We start from the raw sequence: 18,849 nt of genomic DNA, 5'->3' as shown, positions 1-18,849 counted from the left end.
CAAGACCTCATGCATATGTGTCCCATCTTTCTCATAACTTTGAGCTGCTTTGTGTATCCAGAGAGAGGCATAATAAACTCTGCACAGCTGTAGAAGCTAATCGTTTGCTCCAGGTTCTGCCCCTCTCCTTCATCAGTGAGTGTCCTCATTAGGAGGTACTGATGAGCTTGGCATGGTCGGGTCGGGAAAGTTGCATAAACCGATGTCCAATTAGACTTGCAGCGAGCCAGCGTCTTTGTCCATAACATCTCATTTTTGCGGTGACATGAGGGATAAAAGAGATCTGCTTTACTTTAGGAGTCCTTCATCAACAATTAGATGAAGTGATGTTGTGCAGCAGGCGGACTACAAGTGATATCAATCACTGTAGACTTGTGAATTCGAACCAAGAAGTCCTATTAATGGATGTGTTTCAAGTATAGCTAAATAAAACAATGTTGGTCTCCAGATGGCGATGTGGCAAGTGAAAGGGCTGTTAATGAGAAGATGTGAAGACTGTGCACACGTCACTCCCACCGTCACTCTTGCAGAAGGAGCTGAATGGAGTTGATCATCAAACGGGTGCTAATGAGAACCAGAAAATAATTGGTGTTTATCGCCAATCCTGGTAAATATAGAGGATACATGCAAACCACTGGTACAAGAGCAACCCGTCAGAAAAGGACTGCATCACCGAGTGACCTTGACAGAAGAAAACTAAACCTGGCTTTGAATAATACATCATTGTTAATTTAATCTGACAAAATCTATACCGACTGAAATGCCAATATACCAGAGACGACTTTCAACAGTGTACAGAGATTAAATCAAAACTAAACAGACATCTGCAGACTTAAGGCAGAATGTCATGTTCAGAAGCTTTGAAGAGCTCCCTTTTACCAAGCAAGCACTGACTGCTGTGGCCACCAGAGATGTATGAGATGCCAAAAACACTCTCTCTCTCTCACACACACACACACACACACACACCTGGATCGAACCTATAAGATGTAGAGAACTGGAGCAGCTGTGGCTGAATGTGCTCACTTGGCTTTTTGTTGTCTTTCTGATGAAAAATGATGGGACGATCCTAAAGAATGAGCTCGTCCGTTGACTCGCCACACATTCCATTGGTCCTTGTCGCTTCACTCTGATTGGCAGGAAAGTGCAAATGACATGAGTTGCAGTTCTGGGAGAAAAAAAGACAAAAATATGTTTTTCACCAAGGGAATCCAGAGGATTGATGAGGGTCCTTAATGAGGATGGGTGAGGGCTTGATGAAGCATGAAGGAACGTAAAAGCTTTCGATGAACTTGTGTATCACGGTAGATCAGGAAGGTCCAGAGGGATTAAGATTAAGACAGGAAAGAAATGTATCTGGCGTCATTCTCAAAGCAAAACATGTCTGCTGACCATATCAAGCCCAATTAATTTAAGCTGATTCACAGTCTATATTTTTACCATCTGGGAAGGCTTTAAGTGCTGACAATACCAGATTCAGCCCAAGGAAGATGGCTCAGAGAATGATTGTATAATGGACTGTATAATCCAGGCCCGTGTGTCAGGGCTGGTGTTAGCTCTTCCCAGGCCCTCTAGGTGGAATTTTGCCATGGCACTGTTGAAGCTGCACCAATCAATATGTCTTATATTAATAATGGATGAAATGACGAAGCGCAATGGAAAGGTGTCACTGGGATTGACGAACCCACAGAGACTTGTCATCCAACTCTGCAGTTCCCCTCAGCTCCACGCTGCTTTCACTTCTTTCATCTCATTGGAGTTTTGGTGGGGGCAAGACACTGCACTCATCAGCTTTGTCTTAAACTGCAGCAGGCAGCTGTGTGCTACCTGTCCAGCAGCAGACAGTAACAGTTAGCAACTGGCTGTAAAGTTAGTGGAGCATTTAGCAGCTACATTGACACATTTGTTTCTCAGGAGTTGGTGGAGACCAAAACAGAGCTAACTCCAGGTAAACGCCGATCATTTCAGCCCCAAAACCCAGCCTAGTGTCGCCAAATCTTTTCCATTGAAAGTAGCTAGCAGCAGTATCTCCGAAAGTTGCTAAATTTAGCGAGAAAGTCGCCAAGTCTGCAACACTGACAGCCCGTCCGTTCAGGCCTCCCTACAAAGCCACCCCCCCCTGAAATTATCTTGACGAATGATTTAATCTGATTGATTTGATTTATTGATTTTTGTCGGGATGTAAAGAGAAAAACAAAACAACAAATGTTTTCTGAAGAAGATTACCAACTCTGGCTGATTATCTCAACCATCAGCCCACTCTCGCTCGTCTAATACTCTAAATGGGCAAAATGACATCACTCTAGTGATGCTCTCAGCCAGTCTTCTGGAGGCCTGGCTGCAGATTAGATTTTTCTTCATAATCATATCAGTCTACTTTAAACCATCCGCCATCCCTTTTCTATTTAATCTGAAAAAAAATCACAGTTTTATTGATCTTTGAACAGATTTCTACCTGTTTTTTTTTTGGAGATGTTTGGTCTATTGTTCAAGTCTTAACAGTTTGATGACCTCTTACGTTAACTCCCATTCTGTGCTGAAAAGGCTGAACATCAAGGACTCGTTCAGACAGTAAGGGCTCACAGGTGATTGGATTTACTGCACTCGATAACAACCGAATTAGATTTGTTCAAGAAAAATCAGAGTCAAGGTGAACATGTACCTCATGCTCCCCTGCCTTCATTTCTTCTTTCAGGATTTGTTTTTCTTTTTACTCATCCAGCTGAGCTGCAGCTGTTTCTGCAGTTTGGCTTACTTTCACTAATGGAGGCGCTGCCCAGGTTCTGCAGCTCCCAATTATTCATCCAGTCCCCGACCGTACCCTCTTCAGCTAGAAATTGATTAGCAGATGGCAATCGGTCTACATGGTATATTACCGCATGCCTTCACCACATCTGGATATTAAATCCAATGTAGAAACACTGTAAAGGGTTGGTTCAGCTCTGATGGCATCTAGCAATGCAGATAGAGTTTTACCACGACTTTTCTTTTAAACCAAAGAAATAGTCCCAATGATAGCTGTTGACGGAGGTCTGTCGTTTATCCAGATGGACTGGGGCACTGTTTCTGAAAGACATAATGCTGTTTAGTTACTAGAATACTTTGAAGGGATTGTCCCATTCATAGAATATTAAGGCTTAAGTTTGGTTGTGTTTGCTGAACTGCTTCACACACCGAATGCACATGATTGTGTGGCTTATACCTGACTGAGCATTTCACAGCTGTTATATCCATACGCTTCTCCAGTCTGCTTCACTGTTGAGCTTCCCCTTTCTAAAACAGGATCAGACAAATGGAGCAGTGACATACCTTGCAATAAAAATAACTAACTAACCAAAACTGTTTTTGTTCTCCTATCTCTTCCAGCTTCCTCCTGGTCTTCTCCTGCCTCATACTTTCAGTATTTGCCACCATCAGAGAGTTCAAAAATAGCTCAGAGAGTGCCTTGTACATCCTGGTAGGTACAATTGTATTTGCTGTAAACCGACACTGCACATATATACGATCACGTCACAGGGTTAACTCCACTGTTTCGGCTTTGTCCCACAGGAAATTGTGACTATCGTGGTGTTTGGGGTGGAGTACATTGTGAGGATATGGGCCGCTGGCTGCTGCTGTCGGTACAGAGGATCGAGAGGGAGGCTAAAATTCGCCGCAAAGCCTTTCTGTGTCATAGGTGAGAAAAACAGGGTGGGAGCTTGAGTCATTTCTCTCGCCTTGCTCTTTCTAAAGAACATAACACTGTGTTTTTCCATTTTTTTTCCTTAATCAAATTCAATTCAATTGAATTCAATTTATTTTTGTATAGCCCAAAATCACAAATTACAAATTTGCCTCAGAGGGCTTTACAATATGTACACATTTGACATCCTCTTGTCCCGGGACCCTCACATCGGAACAGGAAAAACTCCCCCAAAAAACGGGGAGAAAAGAGGAAGAAACCTTAGGGAGAGCAACAGAGGAGGGATCCCTCTCCCAGGATGGACAGAAGTGCAATAGATGTCATGTGTAGAACAGGATAAGTGAATTACAACACATACATTAACGATTTGCACATTCAAATCCTGGAGGGTTTAAGAATGTGACAACCATCTTTATCATGCTTTCTTGTGATTTTCAGCGTTACATTGAGGTTATGCTAAAGATGAGATGAAGCCATGGGAAACTCAACTGAAATTTGAATTTGGAACAACTTTTGTACTCAGTAAAGTGTAGTTCATTCAGTCTGATTTGATCAACCATGTATGGCTTTGCCAGCTCCCCAGCACGTGTGGAGCTTTATGATTTATGTTTTGCTCTCTTACTCTCTCCAGACATCATGGTGCTGATCGCCTCAGTGTCCGTGCTGGCAGCTGGATCCAAGGGAAATGTTTTTGCCACCTCGGCCATCAGAAGTCTGAGATTCCTGCAGATCCTGCGCATGCTGCGCATGGATCGCCGCGGAGGCACCTGGAAGTTGCTCGGATCTGTAGTGTATGCCCACAGCAAGGTGACGTCATTTGCGTTATGTTTTTGTGAAGCGGCTCAGGAGGAGTCGTGCGCTCCTTCACTGAAACATCTTTTGATTAGACAGTTGGTTTTAGTAGCCAGCCATCTGCGGGGTTTAAAACCACAGCTGATGTCACTGCAGCTAAATGAACTACACTTTTTATCATGCGCAGGTTAAAAAAAAAATAATCAAAAATCAAATTTGAGCTATCATGCTTTACATAATAATGGTAGCATAACAGAAAGACCTAAAATAATGAATAATGTAACTACAATCTTCACTATAAAAAGTACTATCCTTTACTGTCTTCTATTTGATTTATGTCCACTTCCAGCATCGTGTTAGGAGAATAATTAACAATGATTTTTACCCAGAAAACATGCAGAGGAGTACTGTTCCTACCTTGAGTAATGTCTGTAGTCTTCCTCTCAGATTGTGTCCAACCTCAGCAATCTTAATAAGCTATTGCAGCCTGTATGCTGAGAAGCAAACAGAGGACTTTGTAAAGTGAGGGGGACATGTCTCTGGCCCGCCCTCCCCCCCAGTGGAAATGATGTCCTTGGGTGGCAAAAAGAAGCAGGATGGCCTGCCATGTGAAGACACATGGGTTTTAAACTAAAAGTGCTTCATTGTCCACTGAGCTACTTCAGTGACGAACTGTTTCCAGTATCTCTTCGAAGTTACTCCGTCATAATTCTTTGCAGTTTTATTTTAATGAGCTTCGAAATATAATTATTAGCATGCACTAATAAGCTGTGGAAAATATGCAACTGTGTGTGTGTGTGTGTGTGTGTGTGTGTGTGTGTGCGTGTGTTTTGTGTGTGATGTGGAGAGAGGGAGAGAGGTCGGGTGTGCAGCATGTGTTGAGGGAAATAAAGACGTTCATGAAGTACCTGGTTTGCCACAGAGGGCATGCACCTCACATAACAATGTCCGATATTATTACAGAAATGCCATTTCTTTTTAAAACCAATTTAAAGTGGTTATATCACCATTTTGCAAGGCATCCTAGGTGATACTTTATTACTTTGGATTCCCTGATGCTCATTGTATTGATTCTCCCTGTAGGAGCTCATCACGGCGTGGTACATAGGCTTTCTGTGTCTCATCTTGGCTTCATTCCTGGTGTACTCGGTGGAAAAGGAGTCAAATAAGGAGTTTGAGACCTATGCTGATGCTCTTTGGTGGGGACTGGTAAGATTTACCCGAAATTAAAACAAAAGACTACAGTATCCACATTATAGTTAAAGAGAAAACATTCTGTGATGTTATGTTACTGATTTCATTTCCAGTTTGCATCCGCTTTTATTTAAAAAAAATCTGCAACCTTTACCACACCACTTGAATAAAGTAGTGACTTTATTTTGAACAGATCACTCTCACCACCATTGGTTATGGTGATAAGGTTCCCAAGACCTGGAATGGACGCTTGCTGGCAGCAACATTCAGCATGATCGGGGTGGCCTTCTTTGCTCTTCCCGCTGTAAGTACGAGGGATCATCAGGGGTACTTTGAATCTCGTTTTGTTGGCTTATAATGCTGATTGTGCCTTGTTTGTGTTCATTTAGTCTCTATTGATCATAGTGTAAAGCACTTATTGATGTGGTCTTACGGCACTCCACCAGAAAGAGTGTGTGCAGTCCTATCACATTAATTCAATCAATTTTCTCCATGAAAGACCCACCAGAATGATTATGTGTAGTGTAGTAAAGTGGCTGTAATGTATGGAAAAGTGGGTGTATTGTGTAGTGTAATGGGTGTGTTGTGTAGTAGTTGTGTAGTGTAGTAGACACTTCTCACATCAGACATTTTGAGTTGTACTTGCAGTGAAAGCACAGGTTGAACCACTATCACAAACAATCATGGCTTGGTTACATATGACTATCTCAGTGAACCAGCATCGGGCCATGGATCTGGAGCACCTAAACAGAATCAATGTTATCAATTATACCTTTGCTCTTCTTGCTGTGATATGTCTGCTGTGATATATTGGAAAAAGATGTGCAGCACTTTATATGATAATGTGCATCCAAGCCACCTAATAACTTTTCAGTCTTTTATGATTCCACTCTAGTCACTCACAAAAAGAAAGCACTCTAAGTGAGCCAGCGTGTTACATTCCATTTCTCCTCTGTGGTACTTCGACTGTAGAAATAAGCTAAAAGCTTCCTCTGAAGCCACAAAAACTCTGCTCATTTCCCCCTTTTCATTTAAATATTTGAAGATGTCAGACTCAGCAGTAAGCCTTAAGTGAGCAGCTAAGACCTGTTCAGTTGATCACACCCACATAAACAAAGTGGATTGCTCTGTTAACAGGAAAGACTTTTTGCCGCGGTCGCCAGCATTTGCGCTCACATTTCTATTACCCTGAGGCTTTGCAGACTCGTGAAAATCAGTGATATTACGTAGATCTTTTCGTTGGATTTGCTCACCGAGCTCTGCTCTGAAAGGGTTCTACAAGAGTTGCAATCCCAACTCCTGGCCAGCAGAGGTCAATACAGGTAACTAATCACTTTATGTGTCACACTGAATCTGCACAGGGCATCCTGGGTTCTGGCTTCGCCCTCAAAGTCCAAGAGCAACACAGGCAGAAACATTTTGAGAAGAGGCGTACCCCTGCAGCAGGCCTCCTCCAGGTATACAGATGTCTTTTCTTTTCAGATTTATGAAACTACCAAAACATCTCTGTTTTGTGCTCTAGACAAAAAGTAAAACATGTATTATTATTCTTTATTCCTCCATCCAGGCTTCGTGGAGGTTTTATGCTACCAACCTTTCCCGCACAGATCTGCTGTACACTTGGGATTTCTACGAGCAGACTGTAGCTGTCCCAATGTACAGGTACGGGATGAAACTGTCTGAATAGTGCTGTGTATTATTTAACTATTCAAAAAATGCATCTGTTTTCCCATATCGCATTCTGCCATCTCTCTTAAAACTGGGAAGCTGAGTGGAAAACCTGCAGGGCATCCTCGTCTTATTGTATCGCAAAACTCCCCTGTTGAATCAGATACGTCTGTTGTGAAGAATCACACACTGGTGTTGCTCTTCACTTTCTGCTTTCATAAGGGTCATTTTACAGCGGATGAGGCTGGTGTATTAGCAGGGCCACCGGGCGCCTCTTTGAAATGCTGCTCAGAAGACAAATTGCCAGCGGCTACTTTGTAAAATCAACCACGTATTCATCAGTCCAACTGTTTGAATCAGCAAATAAGCTGCCGTGCTTGACTTTCACGGCGCCAATTTCTGCCTTTTGTTGCATCCAAAACTAGAGGGTCGCTGCTTGTCTTCTCTATCTGGAAATGACTTCATGTTCGGTTTCATTCCACTCGTGATTTAGGGTGAAAAGGTAAGGACTAGCAGAGTAGATGACTGCCAAACTAAATGGAATTAGCTTTCAAGTGCCCGGCAGCGAGCTTTCACCTTCCAACACTGACTTAGTGAAAGTGACTCAACAGAAATGCTCTTTGTCTTTTCCCAGACTTATTCCACCTCTGAATCAGCTGGACCTGCTGAGGAATCTGAAGGGCAAGTCATTCAGGTATAAACATGACAGAGACAAAACTGATGATGATGATGATGATGATGACTTTGGGATGCTGGTAATGGGGATAAAGAATAGTATTGCTGAAGCAATAATCTTGGAATAGAAAGAAAAATACTTTGAAATCCATATTAAAGCTACACTAATCAATATGAGAAGAGGTCATAATAACGACAACGATAGTGACCATGACACTGGTGAACAGAGTGGAGCATTTAGCAAATTGAAGACCCGATTAAATTTGGTGAAGACCAAAATATCTAAAAGCTAATTAACAGCTTGTTTCTACTGCCCCCAACTGGCCCAAAAAAGCTATTGCAGGTTTAAATAAGTTATTATTTATGTAAACATCCATACCTATTGACTTAAGTGCCAGCTTTGGATTACATCATTGCTTTGTCTCCCCCTATATATTATTTAAATTTCACTGCTTTTACCATCTAGCTGCATGACTCAATATTGAGCATCTTAACAGCATGTCGATTATGACGTACGGTGCAACACATGAGCGACACATGTCACAGCTGGTGTCCTTTCTCCTCACAGGAAGGACTCTCAAGCGGAAACCTTTCCCAGGTCTGTGATCCGATCGGTTCTCATCTCTCTTCACCTCCCCCGTTGGCTTCTCTTCAAATCTGCTCTTAGCTGCTGCTGAGGCACTCTTCTTGGGGGTGTGTGTGTGTGTGTGTGTGTGTGTGCGTGTGTGCACGTGCGTGCGTGCGTGTTACGCACCTCCTTCAAGAAGGGTCATGCTGCATTTGCTCACATGGTGCTCACAGATCGGCTGACGTTGGCCTCACTCCCGCTCCCTCAAGTCTTCGAGCTGTTCTTTGACGCTCTAGCTTTCAGCATCTGGGGGATAAAGTGATTTGGAACACTTTACGAGCATTGCTTGATTTTGATCACATTGTTTTCAAGCCAAAGAAACAAGTGTAATTATTGACGATGTGGTAACACTTTATCATGACTTCGTAAACCATTTGCATATCTTAATTTGAACTGTTTAAAAAACAAAAAAAACATCATGAGAAAAATGCGACTGGGCATTTCAAATCTTTCCACATGCTTTGTGATATGCGACTGGTTGCAAATGTATTAAAGTGTTACTTGCATCACAGTATGGCGCACACTGCTGTTTTTGTGACTGTATCCACTGCTACTTGATCTTTTTGTGTCTCCTCTACTTCCCGCCACTCCAGTAATGAAAATGCACACAATGACAGACTTTGCGGGTGCTGTCCGAGAACTATTAGGTATAGTTTGCACTGCAAGTCTGTGTGTGTCTCCTTCCTTTCCCACCTCTGTTGCTCTCCCTCTTTAATTAAACACAAAGAAAGGTAGAGGAATCACAGTATTGAATGATAAATGATATGATATTTCACCGAGTAAAAGATAGTGCAGTTCTTTCAATGATGTGTACATGAGAGGGCTAATCCACCCACAGCTGTTACGTTTCTCTCTGAAAAAACACAGATATACATCCTTGTTTATCGCCCTGTCACAATTGATTTATGGTTTCTGTTTAGTAATGACTTTATGCCGTTGATTTGCTTGCTGCCTTTTTTTTTGTTTGCCTAATCAGCACTTCTGTTCAGCAGGCAAGGTGCATATTGCCTAATGCGTTTCCTTTGACCGATTCCCCCGTTATCAGTTGGAGCGCACAGTGTGATGGTGAATTATTTTGCACGATTTGTGTTCACTTTTTGCATAGTCTCTTCCTTTTTGAGGTGTGCGCTGCCACTCTGCTTCCCGTGCATGCTTGCTCGCTCGTAGCTCCCTGCTGCTTGCCCGACCCGCCGAATGCTCAACTATGTTGGTATGTGGCCATGGCTCCTTCTGCTGTAGGACATTGCCCTTTTTGCGTTTCTGCTGAGGTAAGATTCACCATCACATCAGTGTTGAATTTGACAAATTCACAAGATTACACTTAGAGCAACACAGCAGTAGGATGAAGGCATTTAGTTGCAGATAGTTGTGTGCCTAAATTTAATGATGTTGTTAAAAAATAAAAATTGGTTACATTTCCCTCCTCAAGCCGGAAGGCCAGCCTGAAGGACAAGGTGTTCCCCAGTCCCTCCAAGGCTCCCATGGCCAAGGGGAAATCCCAGTCTCCGGGGCCAGAGGATGGGGCCGAGGCGAGTCCCGGCAAAGTCGACAAGAGCTGGAGCTTCACCGAGAAGAACCGAGGGCCAAAGCACTCCTTCAGGTCCAGGGGCAGCGCCTCGCGGCAAAACTCCGAGGGTGAGGGAGCTCCACACAGTGCAGCAGAATGAGTATTAAAGGGACAGTACCGCTACAAATACCCCTGTTTTAGGAATAGCAATTTGCCAATCGTTCGCAGTAGAATAAATTATCAATTTGCTGTATAATTGCATTCAGGTTGAGGTGGAAAGTCTCTGAAACAGCATTCAAACCTTCACAAGACACTTTAAACAGTTTGAAGCTGTTTAAAGGAATATCTCTGCATTTTCTGGGGGAATACGCTTAATCACTTTCTTCCTGAAATGGATAGATAGATCTCTCCAGCTGTCTGTTTTTAGAAGGAGGAGTTGTTGCACTTAATTGATTTACAATTAAGCCTGTCTTATCTCATTGTGCAGACTGTTGCTACATACTGTGATTCCTCCCGCATGCATTCAAACATACCAGGAAGACACCCTAAAACCAACGTTTCAACATTGTCCCGGGTCGACAGAGGTCCGTTGGTCACCGGACACCAACATCTAAATGTTGTTGTCCAGCCATCACCTGTTGCTCGTCAGCCCAACCGCATCCACATGTCATCCAGGCCACTGTGTCAGCAAATAGACTTCTCTATGTCGCCGTATCTTTGCCTTTTTTGTCAAACTATTTGAACTATTTGAACCAAGTCTCATTGGTTGTTTTTTCTTCCTCCACTTCATGGCATGTTAAAGTGCTGATTGAAATGCAGGACGAAGACTCTGGACTGAAGAGTTCTCCAGGTCAGACAAGTCACCATGACATGTCTTCACTGTGATGCACTCTGTGATGCCCAGCTGTATATTCTGCCACATAAGTTACATAAACGTTATAATATACGCAGTTTGGTACGTGTAAATGTAAGAGCAGAGAGACCAGCCTTTTCAAACATGAACCAGAAATCATTCCGTGTCCTCCACTTGTTCCATGTTCGGAATCAATTTGTCTGCCATTGTCATCCTGTTACACTCCATAACAAGTCTTTCCCCATGTCTCTCCTCCCTCTCTCTCTCCCTCTCTTTGCAGCAATTGAAGGTTTAATAAGTAAGACATTGGGATATTGTGTTGGTTGGATTTTATGGGGGAAATATTCAAAAGAAAAGTCAGCTACACCGGTCTGAGGAACCTGCATGTTGAAATCTGCTGGGATTTGTTCACTTGACACGAACCCTTTTTTTATTTCTATTTTCTTCTCATGAGTTTTCCTACTCAACGATAACTGTAGACTGAAGCATGATACTAGCTGAGAACAAGCATGTATTAACATTAGCATTCTCAATAAAGGTGATTGTAGTATTTATCTATATCAGTGTCAGGCGAGTCGATTGTGGGTTCAAGTCAATTGGTGCCAAGTTATTCCGAATATTTACCCAGAGACAAAATGCCCAAAAGCCCGCTTTATGTTGCATGGAGAGACCTCTTACTTTCCCTACAAGAACCTCTTCCAGTTTCTGTTAGACCATGATTAGGCCTTGACTCCTTTGTCTGTATGCAATACGTTTCAAAATCCATAGATTACAACGCTAATCTAGACTGTAATTGGTGGTGGGAAGAGAGTACTTGTCATTAAAGGGTTCAGTAAAGAGCTTTATCCCGTTTGTGCCTTGTAAAGCGTCTTTGGGTATTTTGAAAAGCGCTACAGAAAATCGATGTTTTATTATGATTATTATTATTATTATTATCAGCACTATCCTTCAATTCTGCACCAAGTTCTATTTTTTTTTTCTCCGTTGTTCCGCAAAGCCTGCTTACCACACTCTCAAACTAACTGGCTTGAAACCAACTTGGTAATTGAATTTTGCACCTCTTTAAAGCTAAAAGCAACAGCTCTGCTTCTGCTGTGGACGCTGGGCACGTGGAAGCAGATTAAATATGCTTTATGAGTGCTCTTGTCTTTGCTCTGCAGAGGCGAGCCTCCCCGTAGAGGAAATTGGCGATGATAAGAGCTGCCACTGTGAGTTTCTCGATCAAGAATTACCACCAGGCCTGAGGGTGACAATAAGGGCAATCTGGTAAGGATTCGCTTTATTACCCAATTTGAATGGTTCTGCAATGTTTACTTCGGCAATTATGTGTTGTGTTCATAACTAATCATCAATGGTGCAAGTGTGTTTAAGGATAACTTTGCTTTTCTTGTTTCGGCCATCATTCATCCGTAATAATAACATTGTGCTTAAGTTTATTGGCGAGATCTGGCAACGTGGTGACATCGCTCAAAAGAAGTCTGATGGGGCAATAAGTCAGACAGCTTTATGACTAATGTCCTGGTCAGGTAAACTTACCCGGAAGAAAAAATTAAAGTAATTGGTTTGTTGTGACCAACACAGACCCAACTTTCTGGTTCAACTTTGACCTTGTAGCATTTGGGAGCTCTCACTTTTGGTTTTCCCTCCAAATGAAGTTGGACTTTGTTGTAGTGTCCCCAGATCTCAGAAATGACTTTGTCTAGTTCAATGCCATTTTAACCAACAGTAAGGATGGCCAAAATTATGACAACAAGTCCGAGCATGATGGTTCATGCTTGACCTTTGACATAGTAGTTCGGCAAAATAATCTTCACTCAAGGTCCACTTTTTATACTTTCTTTCCTGAACACTCAATCATATCTAACATTCTTAGTGGGTGGAGTTTGCTCAGTTGCTGTGGAGTTGCTTGTATATGACCACCTGTTAACAGTTTTCCGCATCGACTGTTTCAAATTGTGATGAAAAGCCTTTTTAACGAAAGATATTTTGACATGTCACAGTAGGAAACGGTGTGAATAAAAAAAAAAAAAATGAAAGCTGAATTCCATTTAGCTGCTTCAGTTTGAGGGTTGTGGTGCTGTGCATGCTGGTCCCAGCTTATTGGGACACTTCATCATTAACTGTCCTTTTCTGACAAGTCAAAATGTCCATTGTGCAAAAAGGCCCACTCGTGCTTAAAAAATGCTGTGTCCTTCCTCAGCGTCATGAAGTTTCTGGTGTCAAAGCGAAGGTTCAAAGAGAGCCTGCGGCCTTACGATGTCATGGATGTGATCGAGCAGTACTCGGCAGGTCACCTGGACATGCTGTCTCGCATCAAGAACCTGCAGTCCAGGCAAGTGAACGGTCGCTGTAAAGTACATTGCAGTTTAAATCTGACCCACGCTCATTTCCAGGTCGTCTCAGAGTGATCGACCGTCACTTTCGCTGTGAGTCTAAATGTCGGGGTGGATTCGGAGGATGCATTTTCAGTTTATTTGTTTTGGTTCAATAATCAGTTTGAGCTCGGTGTAACAGCAGAGATGTGATTCAGTAATTCAGTGTTGGTGGTGTCGCTGGATACAAACATGTCGTGACACACAAGTCATTGATTCGCCTGTTCCATTTTGTCCGGCGACATGTGTTGTATTCAGATCCCAGTGTTGTGTGTGTAACATTTCCTTATCAAACTACGATTCACTCCTTTTGTCACGAAATCATTTTAGATCCAACATTGATGTATAATCACATTGTTTTACCTCCCGCGAGTTAGCTCCGCCCATTTTGATCCCTCCAAAGGTCTAGAATGAATATATTCCAACAGTTGCACTCCTCATCCAACGAAGCAAGTCAGACTCACCGTATGTCTTGTGTGTGTGGAATATATTGACACGTGTTCTCCATAGCTGATGTGATTCCCGACGTTGCTTCATTTTTCATTGCGCTCATATCGTCTCTGTGTGCCTTGCCAGGATAGATATGATTGTGGGGCCCCCTCCCCCATCAACACCTCGCCATAAGAAGTCCACTGAAGACCCTAGGTTAGGTTAATAGACTGCACCCCTAGAATGACCATTTTACCAGCATTATGCTCTTTACACCACAGCCCAAATATTGAAGCAGTTACAAGCTACCTTATTATTTTGATCGACGGAACCCCTTTTGAGTTTAATCCACTGGTCTTATTTAGCCAGATGACGCATGCTAAGATAAAGTTTAACATTTGTAATCAAATAGAATCAAGACAAGAGTTGGATAAACAGCTTCACGGGCGACATTTGGAGAATGTTGTGCAGCCTCTTTAGCTCTTATGTCGCGTTATATCAGCTGCTGTCAAGAAAAAGGCAGAAAAAAAGCGAGACATCCTGCCCATTTTCTGACAGAATGTGATGAGCCGTGTCACGTGGCCCCCACTCAACAGGGGTTCGACAGTGCTAGATGCTTGCTCTCACGTTGGTGAGACAGAAGGAGAGCTCCCCCAGCAGGATGCAATGGAAATGAAGCATGAAGCACAACAAAAGCATGCCAAGTGATGCATTTTGGCCCCTAGACAGAATCTCCCCCCTCGACTCACTCTTTGCCTCATTAAAGACCGCCTGATCTCATTATGCATGCATCCACACCGTCAACCTGAAATCCATGCTTTTTCAGGAAACTTAGGCCGCCATTCATTCATTCCAAACATCCTTGTGGCTTGATGAGTATTGTCGACATTGAAGGCTTTCTTTACCTCATTTTCATGTAACGGTAGTTCACTATCATTTTGGCATCATGAACTTCTTAAGTTGAAACCCATGTGGCAGAACAGTGTTTTAATCTAAGATATTACTTTTGTCTAAATGCTAGAGTTGACCAGATAGTTGGTAAAGGTCCTCAAGCTGAGGGAGAAGCTGGAGATGACCAGAGCATGATGGGACGTCTGATCAAAGTGGAAAAGCAGGTATGAATGTTTCCTCCAGGTTTGTTAACGTGGTACGGGTGGGTTCACGTTTTGGGAACACCTTTTCTACATTGTGTGCGTGTGTTTTTCTTTCTCCCTGCAGGTGAACTGCATGGACAGGAAACTGGATTTCCTGGTCAACGTGTATGTGCAGCGCATGGGCATCACTCGTTCGGAAACCGAGGCCTTTTTCAACGTCAAGGAGCCGTATCCAGCCCCGCCTTACCACAGCCCGGAGGAGGACAAGCAGGAGAAGGAGGGCGAGGAGGAGGTGAAGGAGGAGAAGGAGTTGCAGACGTGCTCGGCGGCAGCTGTGTCGTGCTCGGATGGGTCTTTGGAAAAGAAAGATCCTTTGTTGGGTGTCTGCGTGGCCATATCGGTGGGCACCCCCTCTGGCAGCCACAGCCGCCCCTCTACCTCCTGGCAGCACCAGCTAGAGCACCCCCTCAGCCAGCCCGCCTGGAACAGCAGTGTGGCCAACACCCCCTCGCCGGTCGGCGGCAGCGGCGATCACTCGCCCACCCTGTTCCGCCTCCCGCCTCCGCCTGCTCCGGTCCACGACCGATCCTCCTCCGGCCCTGGCGGCAGAGAGAGCGGCTCTCGAAGCAGGAGGCGCCATCGGAGACGTCAGAAGGACACCACCGTCATGGAGAGCGACACGTCCCTGTCCATCCCGTCCGTCGACCACGAGGAGCTGGAGCGCTCCTTCAGCGGCTTCAGCATCTCCCAGGCCAAGGAGGACTTCTTTGGGCCCTCTTTCTTCACAGGCTCAGGTGCCGGAGCAGGGACTGAAGCTGCAGCCGGACCGTCACTCTGTTCCAGGGTCAGACCCTTCATAGCAGAGGGGGAATCAGACACAGACTCTGAACTCTACGCTCCCTCACCTCTGTCCTTCACCGGAGAGGTGTCATGTGGAGACAGGGCATGGCCAAGACTAAAGTAGGCCATTGGGGGACCTATCAGGAGCCAACTGACTGACTGTTGCTGCTGACGATGCTATTACAGGCTATTTTAGGTTAAGTGAATGGTTACGATTAGCATTTTATTTGTGAGGATGGTAAAAATATGTACTTATAAAAATGAAAAAGTCGTCCTTTATCACCTTTTTGTTTTGTTTGTGATCCAACACTTTACATGCAATGCTTGATTACAGTTGCATTGTATCCATCGAGATCATGGTTGATAGAAAAATAGCTGTTTAGGGACATTTCTTTCTTACTTGGGGACATTTCTGTTTATTTATTAGTGATGAAAGGTACGCGAGAGAACAGATGTGGGAGTGTGATTTAGGAAACTTTTTCATTTTGCACAGAACTTGTACGTGACAGGGATTTGAATGAAACATAAGAGAGAAAATCACCTTCTTTTATGAATAGTAAGTGCATTTCAGCACTTCATCTGTTATGCTGACCACTTAAACTTTGACGACATAGTGGAAGTTAGTGATGCAAGAACGTTTCAGTCTCACCACAGGGTTAACATAGTGTCTTGATAACACTTCTATACCTTTGAATGACATGAGGTGTTTCGATGCCAAAACCTTAGCTATGATAATCCATTAGATTCTTGCAGAGAAAAAAATGAAAGAAATGTGCTTGCTTTTTAGAATGGTTTAATTCAGCCTGGTGTTCACTAAGTACTGCAGAAGAACTTTCCTCAAAGTATTGCAGATACTTCCCCGTTGGTAAACCAGTGACCCTGCTGCATGGCATGTTAAATGGTTGATTTAAGGACCGTGTTTAAGCTGGCTACAAAACCAGAAGAAAAGTAAGCGGACAAATTCCACGAGTGTCTCACTTCTTATACAAACAAACCGAGAGGTGAACAAGACATGAAAATGTGCGTGCATGACCAGTTTCAAGCTAAAATACGTTTGCTTTTTTTTTAATGTGGCTTTAATTGAGTTACAATCATGTGAAGGCCGCCCAAGCTTTCAGTTTTTTTTTTATGTCAACAAATGATGTCCACATTAAATACAAAGGCAGATGTTTAATGCCACATATGGAAACTAAAATGCACATTTACTCATATATTTTGTATTGTTATTATACAATATGCAGTTGAACTAAGTAAATCATAAAAGACACTTGTTACTCAGACATGAAGGTATTGAGCCCGTGATGCATAGGTCAGTCGTTTAGACTCTCTGCTGCTGTGTCAGTCCTGCACTAAATGAGGAAAACGCAATAAAAAGCAAGCAAAGGCAATCAAGAACCAACATCAACATGGCCTTATTTTTCACACCAATATCCATTATTTTGTAAGTTAATAAATTCTGAACATTTCATAAAAGTAGTCCAAGTGCATTTTATATATTGGAGGCTCTGTGGCTTGAGAGCGGTTGTTCTGTTACAGTTTTAGCCACTGATAATGTTAAAAGCATGGCATTGGAACATCTGAAGCATGAACAGTTCTTGTGACCTTAAAACTATCCCGAGTTATAGCAAATTGGACATTCTTCAACATTTTAACATTTGCACTGAAAATATCATTTAGTAGAGACTGTTTCACACAAGATACACCATTTATTTATTCTTTTCACAAAAGAAGAAACAAACCTGCTGGCATGTTTTTTACAACCCAAAGAAAGGACCCGTAGGGTTTTTCAACAATACAGTAGCTCTTAGTTCAAGACATCATGCAACTGCACCGTATTCTTCTTCAATAATAAAACTTTGTACATCACTGAAAATCATCTCTTTGGTCTCTGTCAATGCAGCAACACAGTGACATGTTCTGCTGTGAGAAGTGTATCAGCTGCGTGGTGTAACAGTGGCAACGTATCAGTAGATGGCAATCAAGAGCTTCAGCTGAGTGGGTTCTTGTCACAGTAAAACATGTGGGAGAAAAGTTGAGGCAAAAGATGGATGGATGGATGGATAGATAGACGGATGGGTAGATTGATGGATAGACGGATGGACAGATGACAGAGATGGATGGATGGATAGATGGATAGATGGATAGACGGATGGACAGATGACAGAGATGGATGGATGGATAGATGGATAGATGGATAGACGGATGGACGGACAGACAGACAGACACCCTCCAACCCAAATGCTGTATGTATTAATGAGTTATAACAAATCTACAGTGTAACTGATCTATAAAACATTAATAAAGGATTCATTAACCTTTGATAACACCATTACAACTTTTTATCCCTTATAAAGGATGATTTATCAGAAAGTGGTACCTTGAATAACTTACACACAAGGTTTTGTAACCTGACAGCAGGGTTTTGCTCCCATTCAGCCACGAGAGTGTTAGTGAGGTCAGACACTGTCAAGTGCGCAATAAGGCCTTGCTCACAGTTCATCCCAAAGGGGCTGGATGGGTTTGAGGTCAGGGCTCTGTGCAGGCCAGTCATGTTCTTGTTTGGAAAAACATTTATTTTATTTTTGAAGGGCCAGCCCCAAAATGTTAGGTCCACAAATGCATGTGCTATGTCTACATACATTTGGTCACATAGAGAAGATAAAGCCACTGAAACTTTCTACTATTGCGTGTACGGCAGCGGAAAAAAGGTTGATTTATTCATTGCTATCGCCTGACAGATCGTATTTAACAACCTATTTCACAACAATTGGCTAATGCCAATGAAACGGCGAAGGAGCCATTCCACGCCACACGCTCAGCCCTTCATCAGCCAATTTGTTAAGTGTTGTGAGGCCAGGGTTTTAGTTTGAAAGGGTGATACAAACAGGAATTGATTGGCTCATTAATAAAAGTCAGATGATGGCGACACAGCACCCAAGTCTTATTTACCTGGGGAATTGCAGATGTCTTGACCAGTCAGAGCACAAACCAGAGGACAAACAACCAGCAGGGGCAAGAATTCAGAATCTATACGGCAGGGAATATGTGAATACTCATTATACAACAACAACGTACTGAGGATGGACACAGAGTTTTGACCCAAAATGAATCACTA

The 18,849-nt window shown here is 43.0% G+C and overlaps 1 protein-coding gene across 6 annotated transcripts in view; it reads left to right on the top strand.

Moving 5' to 3' along the window:
- Positions 1-17,808, top strand: part of LOC116395174 (potassium voltage-gated channel subfamily KQT member 2-like) — a 45,030-nt gene extending 27,222 nt beyond the window's left edge. Inside the window, exons 2-17 of one of the 6 annotated variants that reach the window (XM_031868803.1) lie at positions 3,367-3,457; positions 3,550-3,676; positions 4,314-4,489; positions 5,558-5,683; positions 5,862-5,972; positions 7,030-7,125; positions 7,236-7,330; positions 7,971-8,030; positions 8,580-8,609; positions 9,233-9,286; positions 10,069-10,274; positions 11,280-11,297; positions 12,160-12,265; positions 13,200-13,331; positions 14,822-14,915; positions 15,019-17,808. In XM_031868803.1, the coding sequence (XP_031724663.1) occupies positions 3,367-3,457; positions 3,550-3,676; positions 4,314-4,489; positions 5,558-5,683; positions 5,862-5,972; positions 7,030-7,125; positions 7,236-7,330; positions 7,971-8,030; positions 8,580-8,609; positions 9,233-9,286; positions 10,069-10,274; positions 11,280-11,297; positions 12,160-12,265; positions 13,200-13,331; positions 14,822-14,915; positions 15,019-15,858 (2,362 nt within the window). In that variant the 3' untranslated portion in view covers positions 15,859-17,808. The other 5 variants (XM_031868806.1, XM_031868805.1, XM_031868807.1 and 2 more) reach the window with 5 other exon arrangements.
- Positions 17,809-18,849: the final 1,041 nt, after the last annotated feature.

Source organism: Anarrhichthys ocellatus, unplaced genomic scaffold (genome assembly GCF_004355925.1).
Source record: "Anarrhichthys ocellatus isolate YVR2014 unplaced genomic scaffold, GSC_Weel_1.0 scaffold44, whole genome shotgun sequence".
Classification (NCBI taxonomy): Eukaryota; Metazoa; Chordata; class Actinopteri; order Perciformes; family Anarhichadidae; genus Anarrhichthys; species Anarrhichthys ocellatus.
Note: the sequence above shows the minus strand (reverse complement) of the source record. Positions and strands in the feature narration are given on the sequence as shown.